This window comes from Mustela erminea, chromosome 1 (genome assembly GCF_009829155.1).
Source record: "Mustela erminea isolate mMusErm1 chromosome 1, mMusErm1.Pri, whole genome shotgun sequence".
NCBI classification, from domain to species: Eukaryota; Metazoa; Chordata; class Mammalia; order Carnivora; family Mustelidae; genus Mustela; species Mustela erminea.
In genome coordinates this window covers 175,102,647-175,120,224 of record NC_045614.1, presented here as the reverse complement: position 1 = coordinate 175,120,224, position 17,578 = coordinate 175,102,647, and the positions used below count along the sequence as shown (strand labels likewise).

The 17,578-nt window shown below is 33.8% G+C and overlaps 1 protein-coding gene across 4 annotated transcripts in view; it reads left to right on the top strand.

Annotated features, from left to right (window-relative positions):
• The window catches only part of EPHA6 (EPH receptor A6), an 881,405-nt gene that overhangs the window by 594,164 nt on the left and 269,663 nt on the right, over positions 1-17,578 (top strand). For 2 of the 4 annotated variants that reach the window (XM_032351619.1, XM_032351607.1), the window contains exons 7-8: positions 11,193-11,240; positions 11,646-11,808. In XM_032351619.1, coding sequence (XP_032207510.1) covers positions 11,193-11,240; positions 11,646-11,808 — 211 coding nt within the window. The remainder of the gene's footprint in view (positions 1-11,192; positions 11,241-11,645; positions 11,809-17,578) is intronic. The other 2 variants (XM_032351621.1, XM_032351616.1) reach the window with 1 other exon arrangement.

Below are 17,578 nucleotides of genomic sequence, written 5' to 3'. Positions count from 1 at the left end.
AGTCATTGATATATTTACAAGTTCCTTTGGTTTGAAATATCCATGTTGGAAATAAAAGAAGAGTGTGTGTGTGTGTGTGTGTGTGTGTGTGTGTGTGTGTGTGTGAGAGAGCATGTTTTCTGTGGGAAAGTGTCAACGATAGCAATCTATTTATTGCTATTATATTATTTTCTCTCAGGAATGAAATACTACTTAGTTTTCAGTCACAGTATCTAGATAAACTTACATTTCACTATAAATCTTGAGGCATTCATTTGATGCACATTTTAATATTACCAGTCCTCTGAGGAAATTCAAAATCAATGACAGAGTTAGATCATTAGCTGAGAACATTGCGTTATTTAGAGCATAATGTGATACATTTCAAGTCAAGATGATATCATTTCTAAAGAAAGTTTTAAATCTTTTGGGAGGTGGGACTCTGTTCCTTGAAACTTAAATTACTCTTTGTAGCTTCGTAGATCAATCTTAACAGACATCTTTGTTTTAATTTTGAACAAAACAAATATATCTGTCACCAGATCACATTTAAGACCATAAACAAATATTAAAAAAGTTAAAGTTTCATTATGGTGACAAAAGCTATTTAAATGGAAAAGATAAAAATGAAAAATAAATCTGCAGAAGGTGCTTCTTTCTTATTCCAAGTGAGGTTAAGGAATTCTCATGCTTGTATATTTAAATGACTTTCTGCTTTCTTTTCAATGGGAGAAGCAGCCCTTATATCACGTTTTGTGGCCAATTTGGACAAATGCAAGACTTTACCTGCTACTTACAAATGATACTGTTTCCAGTGGAGGATTTTGTACAAACTATTTTTGTTTTGTTTTGTTTTCTTATTTTACAAGCATTCTCCTCTAGTGAATTCTACCCATCTTAACTTTCTTGTTTACTTCCATTCTATTGGAAAATCTAGCAACCATCGGTTGGTTTTAGAGGCTAGTCACCTTCATTTGCTCTAATTATCTCATTTTCAAAGATTTGTCTTTTGCTATCCTTTATTTTTCTTACCTATTAGGTATTTCAGTTAGCACTATTGTGAAAAATCTGCTTTATATTTTTGTTTTTTAAAGAACAGATTCTCTTTTCTAGTTTTGTTATTTTTTAAATTCACATTGCAGTTAGGTAGATTTAATCAAGGCACCATGCTTGACTTGCCTTTCTAGTTTTATCCCACTGCATTCATCCATAGTGTTCTAATAATTTAACTTTGAAAACATTCAGTTTGAGATTTAGAGCACCAATTATATTTGAAGAGGTCAACATGTGTGTATTAATGTTTCCAAAGATATTTAGTGTTCTTTTTCTCTCTAGGTGTCATTTATTACTAACTTATCCTAATTTTATTTTCAAAGTTGTTTTTAACCAGCTTTTAGGTAGCTGTTTTAATACTAGGTCTAAACTACAGACTCAATGAATTTGGAAATTTTTCTAAAAATGTTTAGTTTAATTATAATACTTAAATACTCTTCTGATTATGATTTTTCCTTCTCATTTCCTCCCTTTAGATAAAACAGTCTTATTTTATTTTTATTTTTTTAATTTTATTTATTCAATACTCTAATAAATATGATTTTTAATGTCTTATTACATATATTTCCTCCTTTTTCTATCTGTATATGCATTATTATAACCAAATTTACATTTTTTAAAACTCATACAAAATTATCAAAAGCATTAAGAATTAATTGCAAATTTAAAAATATCTATAATATACTTTTAAGAAAATCATTAAGGACTTTTGAGTGGGAGGACTTTCTTCAGGGACAGCTATCAAGTCTTAAACATTTAATTTTTGCTTGAATACCATTATAAATATTTATAGTGTTATAGAGCACAAAAGAAAAGCCTGTATCTAATCTGTACAAAGGTAGGTTACATGAAGACAGATGGGAACATTAAAACTGAATAAATATTAAGAGATATGTATAAACAGATATTTCAACAAAATCTTAGGTTTTTATAAGCATACAGTTTTTGCAAAATATATTTTGGTAAGTAGAATCTTGGATGTTCTCCACAATGTTCCTAAAAAAACCAAGCCAGCTATACTGACGTAATATTATTACATTTCCATTGTGGAAGTACTATAAGCCTGCAAAACAATTTTTCTCATCTGTCATTTGAATTGTCATTAACTTGTGCAAGCTGATTATAAATTGTTATACCAATAGATAAAATTTTAAATCTAAACTTACAGAGCAATAATTCATTAATTTCTCTATTCAATCATTTGGCTAATATGAGAGCCTATAATATTCTAGGTATATTAAGCAATGGGAATATAAAGGCTAAAAGGAAAACAAAACAAAAACAAAATTTCTTTAAAGACCCCTCATCAGCATCTGCAGAATTACCTTAAGGCACAAACCTATCATTGCCCCAAATTAAATGTACCACCTCCCGATAATAGTCCTAAAATAAAGAAATTGTGCTATACTACACATCTGCTGGAGCCTGTAAAAAGGTTTTACACATTATTTTGCTTTATCCTTACAAGAAGCTTGGCCCTTTGAGGTGATATAACCTTCCCAAGTTTCACAGATGAACTGGCTATAAGTAGAATCCCACTGGTCTCATCCTAGGACCAGTATTTTCTAAACATCACACTATAACTGTTTAACCATTTCTCCTAATAGTATATTTAGCTACTCTTTCAAGCAGTTAATTATCTACATATAAGTTTTCTGATAATCAATTTTAAATGTTTAATTCCAGATCAATATTCTTCTATCATCAGGTGTCCATTTGTGCCATCTCCTACTATTGCTTAACATTTAATGTTCAAGGAATACATTTAATTTTCACTAAAGGTGAAACATGATACATATTGGTAAGAATATAAGAAAAAATCATGAATGCATTTCAAAGTGATTTGGGGTTACCTCCTATTTTGGACCACTGGGGCTAATCAAGAGTTGATTGTTGTAAATTATAGCCGTGGTAAGCTAAATGATACTTCTCCTAAAGTGCTGTCAGAAAGTAGTTGTGTGCTTAGAATACTGGCTTCCACATTTTTCTTACATATGCATCATTAGTAATTTTGTTATAGCAGTGGCCAGTTTTTACCTAACAAAACATGTCAGAACACTCTACCCACTAGTGTAGAACATCCTATCAACAGCTTGATAACCCCTTCATCTTCCAAATTACAATTCTGTCTTATGTACTTCAATAAACGTGAGAAAAGAATAATCATTCTAGCTTCTTTGTGTCTCTGGGGCAAATCACCTTTGTTGAGCACCAGGCCCATCTCCGCAGTTGGTGGGGTTAGCTTTGATCTGCTCACAGGAGAATCAGTGTGAGCTAGAAGCCATCCCTTGCTGCACTCCTACTTGGAAGCAAAAGTTTCAGCATCCAGTTCCCAATGATATGTGAGCAGAACTATATCAGATGCCCTCTGTGTTAAATAATTTAGGTATTCTGTGGATATCAATCACTAGACGTATATTAAACTCTAACTATGCATCCAACCCTCCTTTGCTTTTTTGGTTTTGGTTTGTTGAAGAAAATATAGATCACATGTCTGAAGAAATTGCAGTCTGCTTGGAGATATGTATGGACACACACTGAAATAACTAGAAGAAGGGACCAGGTTGTATAAAATTATTTCATGATTCTTTGAATCATTCTTTGAAAATCATGCAACAAAATTAAAAAAAATTAAAAACCTCCCCAACTCACCCCCAAAATTTATTCATTTGAAAATTTAAAATATAATATTAAATATCACCTATTAAAGGGTAACAAACTTAAATTATAAATTATTTTAAAATAAAAGACATTGAGACACACATACATTCAAACCTTTGTGATATGACCAATACAGGAAAAAAAAAAGAAGGCATTAACAAGTTTAAGATTTTTAAACAGTAATTAAATGGATTCAATAAAATGTGTTTGATTTTAAAAAATCAAAACCAAGTTCTTAAAAGACTGAGTTCCTTTTAAAAAATGAAATTTTTCTAAAATTCAAAACCAAGTTCTCAAAATAAACAAGCTTGCCAACATGGTGGAAAATGTTACTTATGAAAGAGATTTTTAATGATGAGACAATACTAGATATAAATTTGCAACAATAAATGTAAAACAAATTTAATAGATAATTTTCTCTTAATTACCAAAAGTAAACTAGAAGATAATCAGAATGTAGGATAAAATAAGTTTTAAAAGATGGTTAATATCTACTCCCAAGATGGTCCATTTCAATTAAATTTTCAAGAAATAGATAATTCTCATGTTATATAAATTTTTCCAGAATATTACTAAGGGGAAAGTTTCATAACATTCTCCAAATATAATCTAACCCAAATATCACAACCAGCGACTGATAATAAAAATGGGAAAATACAAGAAAACTCTAAGCCAAGATCACCTATAAACATAGGTTTAAACATTCTAGCTGAAATATTACCAAATTGCAACCAAAATTGCAATAAAAATTTTGTGAACAAAAATTTACTAGTAGAATTTATCTTAGGAATACAAAGATAGTTCTTCATAAGTGAAAGGTGAAAAAACATATAATGAACTTGGAAAATACAGATAAATTTTTTGTAACATTCAGAACCCATATCACATTTTAAAAACATAATACAAATGCAATTACAGTATAAGAAAAAGGAAGAAAAGTCCTCAACTGGTTATCAACAGAAACTTAAGTCAGATGTGATTATGTTTAACAGTTGCACATTAATAGCCATTCCATCAAAGAAAAAAGGAAAATAAAGTTCCTGCTTTTACTTCTATTATGCAATATTCTGCTAAAATCTTAGCATTACAATAAGAGAAGAAACGTAAGAAATTTTCCTTTTGGTTTCTGCAATAAAATGTTATGGATTTATTCATACAGGTTTTGCATAATTTTATCATATACTCAAGTATTATAAGGTTTTTGTTGATATAGTAACTGGAATATTTAAAGTAGAATTTTAATTGGTCACTGCTAGTATATAGGAAAACCACTGATAATTGTATGTTGGCTACCTAGCTGACTTCGCTTATTAGTTGTGAATCTTTTCAGTTAATTCTCTAGGGACTTCTGGGTAGAAAATCATACATGGCAGATAGAAAATGAGGTTTATTAGTTAAATCATTACAAGAGACAGTTCCCCCATAGTAAGGAAAAAATACTGGTTTCAGTTTTCAATAAGATAAATAAGTTATGTTTTAGGAAGAACCTTTCTGTATACCTTAAGGTTTGGTTAGAGTCGAGTAAGATTATTTCTCTTTAAATATTTCTTTTTTTTTTTTTTTTTTTTTTAACAAATAGCATGGAGGACATGGGGACTTAAAATCTCTTTAAATATTTCTTAAGGGGCACCTGGTGTTTCAGTCAGTTAAACATCTGTCTTGGGCTCATGTCATGATCCCAGGGTTCTGGGATTGAGCCCCAGATCTCCTGGCTCCTTGCTCAGTGGAGAGTCTGCTTCTCCGCCTCCCTATGCCTGCTGCTCCCCCTGCTTGTGCTCTCTCTCTCTGTCAAATAAATATATAAGGTCTTTTTTAAAAATTTAAAAAGAAAGATATCTTTAAAAAGATTAGATCAGCACTTCAGTGAGATAAATTCAGGCAACTAATAAAAGAATAGAGATGGATGAATTTTTTAGTACTATGAGCTCTTTTATGATAATGTCTATTTTACAGGCATGCTAATACTTCAATTTCTATATTTATGCCTACTTCTATAGCACTTGGGAATCCACATTAGCAATCAACAGATTTCATCATCAAAGCGAAGATATGAAGAATCTTAAGAAATCTTTCAGCCAGAGTCTGATATACAAGTACCTGCCTCCATGTAGTGCTCATTCATATAGGGACCTGTGAAGTCAAATCCACCAGATTCAGTAGCTCTTTCCTTTGGGATACAAGCATTACACCCTGAGCAGATCTAGTACTCAAGCTTTCCTTTTTCTAAGGTCATGTGAAAGAACTTTCTTTTAATCAAGTAAAGTATTTTCAGGATTTGCTAATATCGTTGTTTAGGCAACAAGATTCTTTGATAACCATTCCAACTTTGTTTTTAGGCCACGCAATTCTTGATTTGTCAGAAAAAAAAAAAAAAAGATCTTTGCACAGATAGTAAATCATGTTCCGAATGTGGTTTTAATTTGTTTAGTTTTGAGAGGATTATTGCGGAGATGTCTTGCATGGGCTTCTATCATGTATTGTTTAAAGAATGTGTGTTTGCCTCTGGGACTGCGAGGCAGGGTAAGAAAGACAAACATAGAAATGGAGAAAGACAAGGGATTAAAAAATGACTTAGGTAATCCCTAACAGAGGCGTTAAAAATCCACTTGCAGTACTGTTTTATTTTCTCAGGAATTATAGCTTCAGTCTGCTAGCCAATAGAACAAGAACTTTACCATTGGCTTAATTAGAACATTGCTAAAATAATAATGATAGCAGTAAATAGTAATAATAATGACTGTGATAGTAAAGTGCTTATTTTTTGGCCTATTTCTGATCATTTTACACTTGGTATGACTTGAAAGGATAAAAGAAAATCCAGCAGTTCTTTAATCTGTCCTCTTAGTACTGTTCTATGAATAAAGCCATCCAGGTACCTTCATACATCAAAAATTCTAGAAAGATCTCCTGGACCTCATCAAATAAATTGTATTCCCAGCCCTGAACAAGAATAGTTTATGTTCCATGCAAGATTAGGTGAGTTATAAGCCCCCTGTATTTCCTGGAATCTGTCTATAGGACCCACTATAAAAAAGAAGAAGGGAATGAAAATAAAGACAGGATGCATGGATGTGTTAACCATAGTAGAAAATAATTTTATCTTTGAAAAAACTAGCTAAAAGCTTTATTGTTGAGAATTGTCTCTCTCATGGAGGAGATAAAAATATTCTGATGCCACCAAATCATTACTATCTGGATCACAGTTTGTTTTAAATTTGAAGTTATTTTTAGTGGATGATCAAAAATGTAAATGTAAAATGTAAAGACATGACCTTGGCTCAAAGTCTAATTTATTAGCGTATTTGTCCTGGACACATCTGTCTTAATTGGATATAGTGAAAAAGCACATCTTAAATGGGAACTTTTAACTAGTTACGTGACTTTATTTGGTAAGTGACTTATTCTTTTTTGGACCAGTTTCATTGTACGTTAGGTGAGAATAAAAATATCAGTTCTTTTGCTTCACGCAGTCTTTAAGAGTATTATATAAAGTATGTGTATTGCAAAACATTACATAAATCATGGTTCTCTTATGATTGCTAATCTATCTTTATATCTAAATATTTGTAGAAAAATGTCTACAACAATTTTAATCACACCTATAATCAATTAATTTAAAATTAAATAGTAAAACAAAGACAAAACATCTGGCACAAGACTCACTGGACCCAAAGATTTTAAGAGAAAGCAAACCAGCTAAATGATTACCACTTTGTGGACCGATTGATTCTACTTCCACTGGTGGGAGTGGGAAACCTACAGTGAGATAAGGAGTGATGAGAATGGGTCACAGTAGAAGAGAGGGGCCTTGTATTTCTGACATAAAAATAATTATAGAATTTAATTGCTTAGTTAGAACTTTGGTGATTATGTACCATACATCTGTTAGAGTGCCCTAGAACCTCCTTAAATATAATAGGCATTCAGGGTCTCTGGAATGAATGAATTTGCAATATGAATAAGTCAAAGTCTTCAAGGTGACTTAAGAAGATACATAATGTAAGTAGAACCAAGACCAAGCCTAAGGCAAGACAATTCCAACCCAGAATTCTCTACATGCTGCCTTTTGTTGATACAGGCCATCCTACCACTGATTTTAGAAAGATGTAGCCATATGAACTGAGCACCTTAGCCTATTTCTTTTCACTGTTACGGTTTTTAGGTTAAATGCTAATAGGATCCAGAATCTGGCAAGAACATCCCTTTTAGTTACCTTGAAGAGTTGACATCTACAGAGATAAAGCTAGATTCAGTAGTTTAGGTAAACAAAATGTTGAATGTGACAGTAAAACTAGACTCCCCCAAAGCCTTGATTCTCAGCAGCTCGGAAGGAGCAGTGTCTGAGTCTAAACTGTAGGAACTACTCATGGAAAAAGAACAGGAGGTGAGGTCAACATCTCTAGAGATCAGGTCATGCACATTATGTTTGACAACGACTCATGTTCACACTATTTCGTTCTGAACTATTTAAAAAATATATATAGATACAAATATATAAAATGGAAATTATATATGTATCTAATTTTTAAATGATATGCATAATGATAAATTAAAATACATTATTACTAATTTTTTTCCTCACAATTGGTGCTATTACTCATGCTCATCCAAGGAGAAAGAGTGCAACAAGCAGTTTTACTTTCAGCAGCAAACATTATGCAAAAGGCTGCCTGTGTGCTCAGCCATCAGCATCCACTATCTTATTCATAGTTCAGTGCAACCAGTGGTGTTTTGCTTCACTTTGTGCCACTTATTTACTGCCTGAAAACTTTTCTTGAACCATAAAACTGTACAAGTGACGATCTTAGATTTGTCTACCACAAAGAACTAAAAAATCATATAGTTTTGCAAATACTTAGAACTGATTGATAATACACCATAGGAACTTACAGTGTCGTACTTAAAGTGAAACTTGTAGACTTACTTTGTATATTTGAAAAAGATATACTGACAATTAATGAATTAAGCATGAAATGCAGGAAGTTAAAAGACTGAATAATTAACACAAAGAAACTAGAAAGAAGTAAGAAAATTTATAGAAAATTTATAGTAAGCACAGATATTAAATGTAATAGAAGACAAAGATGCAGTTAGATAAACAAAACCAGAAGTTGTTTCAAACCTCTGGAAAGCCTGATCAAGGGGGAAAAAAAAATACAAAATTAAATAAAATTAAGAACACAAAAAGGATTTCACTACAGATTTAGTGAAGATGAAAAACATCTTTAAGTGTTTTATGAACAACAGGATGGATTACCTAGCAAATTGAACACACGCATGTCATAAAGCCAGCAATTCCACTGTGGTACAAACTCCAGAAAAACTTGCACACATATCCCGTTCGAACATGTCCAGAAACCAGCCCGTGAGGAGGAATACAGTGGTCTAGATGGCTCTGTGGCAAAGGATGGTGACAGCTACTTAGAACTGGAGTTGATATATCAGCAGAAGCAATTAGCCAAAGTTCCGGGACTAGAGGGTGCTATGATTGTAATGGATAGTGCTAACTTAGTTTCCCAAGAGCTTTCCACTGCTGCACAGTGGAAAAAGGAAACCTTCATGAGTGCTGTTTTCCAAGTCCCCCTCTTTGGTATGCTGAGAAGTGGCAAGATGTTGAGACAACAGTCATCACAGCACGGCTGTGATTCAGGCTGAGGAAGCATGGAAGCACATTTCCTGCTTGAGGATTTGTATTCCAGAGATGGAGCAGCTACAGCTATACTTTTGTATATAACAGCAGAAATGCTAAAAGTTGTTTGCAAAAAGTGTCCTTTCTTCCCTGTAACTTTACTAAGTAAGAAATTACTAGTTAGCTACATTTTGATGAAGGAACAAAGACAGTGTGCCATTGGTGTGCTGCCATTCTAAGAGTAGATTTTTGAAATCTGTATCTTCTCCCTTTAGGATAAGACGAAGTTTATTTTTTCAGGGCTTTAAAACTTCTTTCTCAGTCATCATTTTATATTGTGAACTACCAATCAAAAGACACCCTTACATTGCAAGAAATTCTGTAAAAGGTGGACTATTCTCCAGTATGTGAGATTGAAAATCCAGTTTGGCAAATTTCTAACCAGAAACAACATCATCAGAAGTAGTGCCCAAGCGTTTTTTTCCCTCCACTCTGCAATATGGTGTTAAGCTCCCTAACTGTAAAGTCCTTGATTTATCTCCTTTTAGCACTTAATTGATTACTACCCTCAATGATTGTACAGACTATTTCTTTGGATTTTATGTTAGGTAGGTATATACTTACTTTCTAAACTCAAAATTAGAGATAAATATAAACTGCTGTTTGTCAGTTTTGTCTTTTTTAGTTAAAATGTTGCTATTGTTAACTTATTTTTTTCTTTGCACTTTGTGTTCAATAACTAGTTCTATTTGGGGGTATAGATGGCAAATTCAATTCCTCAGCTAGACTCAAAAGAACCATGTAGCATATAATGTTCTGACAAATAGGGCCATAAAATTTAAAAATGATCTTTAAGAATAGGATATTTTTCACAAAAGTAGCTTAAGGGAAATGATTTTCATAGTTCTAAATCTTAAAGCATCCCCAGCAAATAAATGGAGTTTGACACATTGTACACAGGTATAGATTTTTATAACTTCGTTTGTTAATCTGGAAGATCTGAACAACAGAGATTTTCAGGGAAAGGCTAAGTGAAATCTTGATGAGAATATTATAGATAGAATTTAGGCATCAAATGAGTGGTTCAATTAATGATCTTGAAAATCATTTCCCTCCCTGAGAATTTCTATTGTTAGATTTATGAGAATAGTGGAGAATTAACTTAAGGACCTGGTGGCCTACTTTGACTTATGAATTTAGAAGAGTTACTCATACAAATAACTATTTTTTTCCTAGATACTCTATTAAAATATCATTATAAAGTTACTGAACAGTAACCCTGTACAAAAACAGTATTAAATTTAATTTGTCTCCACCACCAGCATATTATGGACAGTCTCTTTTATGTGCGGGTTAAATGAACTATCCTGTTCTAAGCTGGTGGGCAAGAGAGTCCCCTTGAAAGACCCCGACTGACCAAATCATGCAGGCAGCTGTGGAAAACCCTTCCAGTTAGTGAGGAGAAGTAGTCTGGCAGTTAACTGCAGGTGACTGGGAACCTAGCGTCCATCCCTGCCTCTAGTTCTGCAGGTGTGGTAGTCTTTCATACCTTTCTGGGACTTTGATGCACCTTCGTGGGCAGACTGTTTTAAAATCTACCTCACAGGGACGCCTGGGTGGCTCAGTGGGTTAAAATCTACCTCACAATGACTGTGTAACTTGTGCATCTTCAAAAAATAAACTGTGATATCTGGGGGAGGAGTGAGTTCTCCCTTAAGGGAAAATTTTCTTAGTTTTATGTTTCAAGTTGGACTCAACTTGAGTCGTTAACTACTGTGGCATCACTGAGTTTTGGAACAAAGCAATTGATTCAGGATAAACTACTTCAAATTTTAAAAAACAATTAATTTATTTTTCCTTTCACCCACAGGTCTACCCACGGATAGCGCCGGCATTTTGGCACTACCTGCGGGTAGAAGTGAGTAGCGGGTACTTGAATTTTCCCACCCTTGCTCCTTGCACTCTGCTGGTGTGGTCTGATCTGATGTGCCCATTTTGTTCCCGGTGCAGCTGCCATTCTGTGTAAACGTGCTCTCACGCCACCACCATTCCTTAGAGTTGGATCAGAAATCCAAATCACCAAAAATCCAAGTGCAAGTTTATATAAGATAATCATCTTTCTTAATAAATTACCAAATCAAGACCATATCATATGCATCATAATGATAAATAAGTGCTAAATTTTGGAAAACCATGCTTACACCTCTCTTTAATCAATATTTTTGATATTCAGAGCATAATTCCTCAGCTTAACTTGGGAATGTTTCTAGAAAAAAGTGGAATAACTCTGCTTCATTTCCTTTCTCCTCTTCTCTATTCCCAGGAGCATGAGCAGCTTACCTATTCCTCCACGAGGTCCAAGGCACCCAGTGTCATCATCACAGGTCTCAAGCCAGCCACCAAGTACATATTTCATATCCGAGTGAGGACTGCAACAGGATACAGTGGCTACAGTCAGAAGTTTGAATTTGAAACAGGAGATGAGAGTAAGTTTTACACAAACATATAAAATAAGATGTTAATTTAGTACTACTTCAATCTGACCTGATCGGTAAAAATCTGATGTCCCCAGTTGTGAATAGTTTCATCAAACAGGATTCTGTTCACGTAAATACTCACATTGTCATTTCGGTTAATGTTGCGGTGATATCATTAAATACCTCCATGAAATGCCTTACTCTACCACAATTGTAACGTGGCCCCAATACATCTCTTTATGCAGAATTCATCACTCATGCTATAGCATAGAGTCTCAGTGGGCGGTGTTAGCCTAATTGTTTGCCAGTTTTGGCATCATAATATGATACTAATGAAAACTTGGAAAGGAACAAAGCCATGAGCAAATGATTTTAGCAGTTAGTTCAAAATTGTACAGCTTTGGCTTGTTATCTCAGATCAATAAAAAACAGTAGTCAGGAGAAAAACTCCACTGAAATGTACATTACAAGTTTAAATATAGACACATGGGCTTAATTAGAAACTCAAATTAGTTCTGTAGCCTTGATGTGTTGAAAAATCAAAATGGGAGACGAAGGGAATGAGGTATTCCAATGTCATGTAACATAGGCTTTGAAATGTCTTATTTAGTCTAAATCCAGCTCTACTATTGAATTCAATTTTTGCTTTCGTAAAAGTATCTTACTGCTATCTTTGTAAAGATAGAATGTGTGGCTTTTGCAAATGTTCCTTTATGGAAAAATGTCCAAATATCTAATTATAATAATCTGTCCCCATCATTGCTAAAAAACCCGTATTTATATAAGAATTCAAGAATAGCAAATAAATTTTAAAAATTCTTTATAAGTAACAATAATAGCTACCATTTATTGAGCTTATATCGAGCTACAATTTATTGAGCTCCTAATAAGTACCAGAAATTATGTACCTTATATCTATTATTCCATTTAAACCTTTCAACATCCAGTAACACCAGTATGATTTTTCTAATTTCACTCATGAGAAAACAGAAGTCTAGAAAAATAGAGCAATTTGTCCAGATACTAGTAAGAAGCTAGGCTATAGGGTGCCTGTGTGGCTCAGCCATTAAGCAGCTGCCTTTGGCTCAGGTCATGATCCCAGGGTCCTGGAATCCGGTCCCACATCAGGCTCTCTGCTCAAGAGGAAGTCAGCTTCTTCCTCTCCCACTCCCCCTGCTTGTGTTTTCTCTCTCTCTCTCTCTCTCTCCTCCTCTGTGTCAAATAAATAAGTAAAATCTTAAAAAAATAAAAAGAAAGAAAGAAAGAAAGAAAGAAAGAAAGAAAGAAAGAAAGAAAGAAACTAAGCTGAAATTTGAAACTGAGGGCTACCTTTTCCAAGGCCTATGCTCTGAACTACTCCACCATCCTACGGAGTTCTTTCATTGGAATTATTAAAAAGAGCTAATGGTAAGATCAGGAAACAGGCCACAATTCCTCTAGTATGTCACTTCCTCAAAATGAAGCTGTTGGAATTTCAAATTCTATGATGGAAGGAGTGTTGTTTTTATATTGACAAACAATATTAATTTGTAAGAACGTCCTCGTTGCAACTATATGTCGCTAAAAGGTGGGAAAACACCAGCATAATTAAGGAGGAACACAGCTTAGGGAGAGAGAGTAAACTAATGAATAAAAAGAACACATACAACCTGGAGTGATGGTCATTTATAATCCTGCTGGAGACTATTGACTTCTCAAGCTAGAGATGAAATTGTTAGGAGTGGAATGTAATTATCACAAAACATAGTTCCATAATTAAAAACAATATAAAAATATTCAAAGTGCCATCCCTCCTGTTGACTCTTTTTCCCCTGCTCTCATGTCAAGACTTTGCCTTGATGCAAAGCCAGAGGATGCGTTTCAAGGAAAGTTTGGTCCTGGGAAGAGTCCTGTCATTGTGTTGTTCAGGCTGTGTGTACAGCAACCCTGCATCTCAAGTTTCCTTACTGTTTTTCACTGATGAGAAATTTATCTTTTTAAAAGTATGACATTTTTGAGTATTACATCATTAAGTCAAAAATATATTCTCAGACAAATTTATAGGGCTAAATCTAGATAAGTCATTTGTGTTTATCTGGGACTTCTATAGAAAACAATCTAGTCTAATTTAAAAAATAGTTCTACTCTAAATATGAAAATTTTAATTTGGTTTAACTCTAAATTTCAACTCATTGTACTTTCAGGACTAGAATTCTTTCAGATATTATATAAAAGACAAGTACTTTGAGATTCCTGATCAGAAAAGGTCGCATGCTCACCAATGACTCAATATAATATTTTTTCATCCAACAAAAATGTATAGGACCGTTAATATGTGCCACACTCTCTGTGAGGCTCTGAGGATTAAAAAAAAAAAAAAGTAATAATAAGACCAACAGCCTTCACATAATTTATAGTCTAGATTTGTGGGAAGAAAATAAAAATTTAAATAAAAAATACAAGATTAGTGAATGTACTATCATAAAAATATGCAAAGGGTGCTCTGAAAGCATAGGGAAGAAAATTTTTAATTTAGCATGAATGGGTCATGAAGGGATCAGTTGGAAGGTGAGGAGGCTCATTCTTGAAAGAAGAGCAGTGAAGGAATAGCAAAAACACTGAGGCCTGAAATAGCATGAAAAATTTAAAGAAGAGCAAGTAATTTGGTGTGGCTGCAGTGAGGAGTCTTAAAGGTGAAATGGTGGGAACAAAAGGCAGAGAGTTAGACAAGGGCCAACACGAAGGTGCTCTTTTGGCTCCACGAAGGATGCTGAGCCTTCTGAAGATACTGAGGAGCCAGGAGAGGGTTTTAATTCGGAAGGAACATGACCAGTAGCAGGTGCAAGACACTATCCTGAGCAATTTACACAAATTATCTTTTTAATTCTGATAAAATTATTTCTCCTTTTAGAAACATAAGTAGCTTTACCAAAACCTGATAATCAATGAGTGGAGGTTCAGGACTAGAACCCTAGAACCATATGACAATGGCCACAGCAGACAGCAAAAAACATGTTCTGAATCACAGATTCGTAAATGACATGAAAGTTACTTTTATTAGATCCTTGAAAAGACAGAATCTCTGAGAAGAATCTGAAAAATATGTTTGTCTAAATCTGGCATTTGGGTAAAATAGAATGGTTCCCAAGTCACTTTACAGCCTAGGGGGAAAATCATTTAAAGGATCGTTTTTTATCTGGTTAGTTTTAAATTGTATTTTCAAAGCATGCTGTTTATATCCAGAAGAGAATTTCAGTGAATAATGTCATAGTTGAATATGAGCAGGTTTACTATAAATTTGGGTATATAATAATATGAATCCCTATCTATAGCATCAGTCTTTTTCTCTTCATACCCTCCTAGCTCATCTTTCAATTTTGGTAGCTTTTGTCTCCTGAGTAGTGCCTAAACTAAGTTCTCTCTTGTGCATTCTATTTAATTAACTAACTTTACAATACAGACATAGAGGTGGGGGTGGATTGGGGAAGAGAGATGAGGTTCTCTCATTTGATGGTCTGGTTCAATTTCTTTTTTAAGTAAACAGAGTGAAATACTTTGCAGTTTCATTTTCTCTAGCCGTATCTGTTTTGCTTGGTTCAACTTTTAGTTTGCAAATAAGACAGTAATACAAAATATGAAAGAACTCCTTTTCAAAATCATAGTAGTCTTAACCCACTAGTGTTCTCCAAAGATAGTGGCATCTGAATAACAATCACAGTTACCTCTCTTGTCTTCTGGACCAGAAACAGGATTTTTTTCCAGAGTCAGTAGTAGTAGTTTCTAGTAGTAGAAACTAGCTAAACAAATGTAAAATCACTAATGATGATGGCTAGCACTATGAAAAGAGCCTACTTGACCTAGACCTGTTAGTTTCCTCTCTCCCCAAGACTACAGAATAACCTCTTTACATATGTGTATATGGAGAGATAAATAGATAACATATAGGTGGGTAGATATAAGTAATTAATTGATCGATAGATATATACATGAATAGGTATATTCATGTACATGTACATGAATGGGTCATGAAGGGATCAGTTGGAAGGTGAGGAGGCTCATTCTTCTGAAGAATGTACATGTACATGTACATGAATATACCTATTCATGTATATATCACTCCTATTTACTCCTATATAGCCACAAAAGACTTTTCTGTTTTATTGCTGTAATTCCATTATGTCTGCTAATCTCTCTTTGATAAAGAATGTACAACTAAATATTATGTCCACCTACAGCATTTATTGAGTACCTATTGTGTACCAGTCTTTTTAATCGGGCACTGTAATTGATTTTCCCACATTTTTATAATGGATATAATAAAATTACAATAAATTATAGAATCAGTAGTAAGAAAGTAAAAATATATAAACATTATATGTGGATCTTCTTGAGAAAGGCAAAAGATTGGTGTCAGATGCTAATATAAGAATTTTCTCCATATTAAAATGAATTCATATTAGGCCCAAAACTATCAAACACACACACACACACACACACACACACACACACACGCACAGATTAAGTAGAGACCTTTTTGGCTTATATGAATGAAACAACAGGAAATGTTAACCACCTTATATTTATTATAATTTTGTTCTTATTTTCTGAAGAAAATTTTCTTCTTTTCAATGGAGAGAAAGATAACAATTAAAATTAAAAAGTTATCTACATAGCCAGTAGTATCCATATCCTTGAAAACTTCTTTAAAAAGATGTTTGATTTAATTTTTAATAATAATTTCTTAAAATTACACCTACTATTTTTTAGAAAAAGCAATAAAAATAATTTAAAGATAAGGAAGTTAAACATTTGGTTATTTAAATCACCAAAACTTTTTTTTTTTTAACAAGATTTATTTATTTATTTGAGAGAGAGAGAAAGAGAACTGGGGCGGGGGGAGAATCCCAAGTAGACTCCCCACTGAGCACGGAACCAGAGGCCCGACTCAAGCTCACGACCCTGAGATCCTCACCAGAGCTGAAGTTGAGATGTAGAAGCTTAACAGACTGAGCCACCCAGGACTCATAAAGCCCCAAGACTTATCTAATATCCAAATGTATTTTAGAGTAGCAGAAAGTAATTTCATGTACACATCTTTTAAAACTCAAATAAAATATATCCTGCTGTATTGCAGCCAACTTGAACATTTTACTTAAATACTTGTGAAGAAAACTTGTGAAGCTGTCAAAAGGGTGCGGAATCCATAGCTTAAAGCCAGTTTTTGAAAGAAAGCTGGAAATTTACACATAGTATTTAGCAGTTTACCTCTCCCATTGCATTAGTGGTTATCCAAATGACCCAGGAGAAGTATACATTGCCAACATGGAAGCATTGCATTCTTTTCCCCTGGAAGGGTTAATTATACATATACATTAAATTTCAGCAACATACAAACTTAGGTTTTTACCTGTAAGTTACATAAAGCACTTTTGTAGCACAAAAGCCACATCTGTCAACATTTTAAAATGTATTATTTACCAAAAGTAGTAGCAATGGACTAAGTTTATATCACATAACATAACCGCACAAAAATCATCATGATCAACTTTACCAACCAAACAATAAATTACTCAACCATAGTAGGTATTTCAAAATAGAATCTTAAAAAAAAAAAAAAAGAATCTTTTGTCATGGGGCACCTGGGTGGCTCAGTCATTAAGCCTCTGCCTTGGGCTCAGCTCATGATCCCAGAGTATTGAGATCCTGTCCCACATGGGGCTCTCTGCTCAGTAGGAAGCCTGCTTCTCCCTCTCCCATCCCCCCTGCTTGTGTTCCCTCTTTCGCTGTGTCTCTCCCTTCC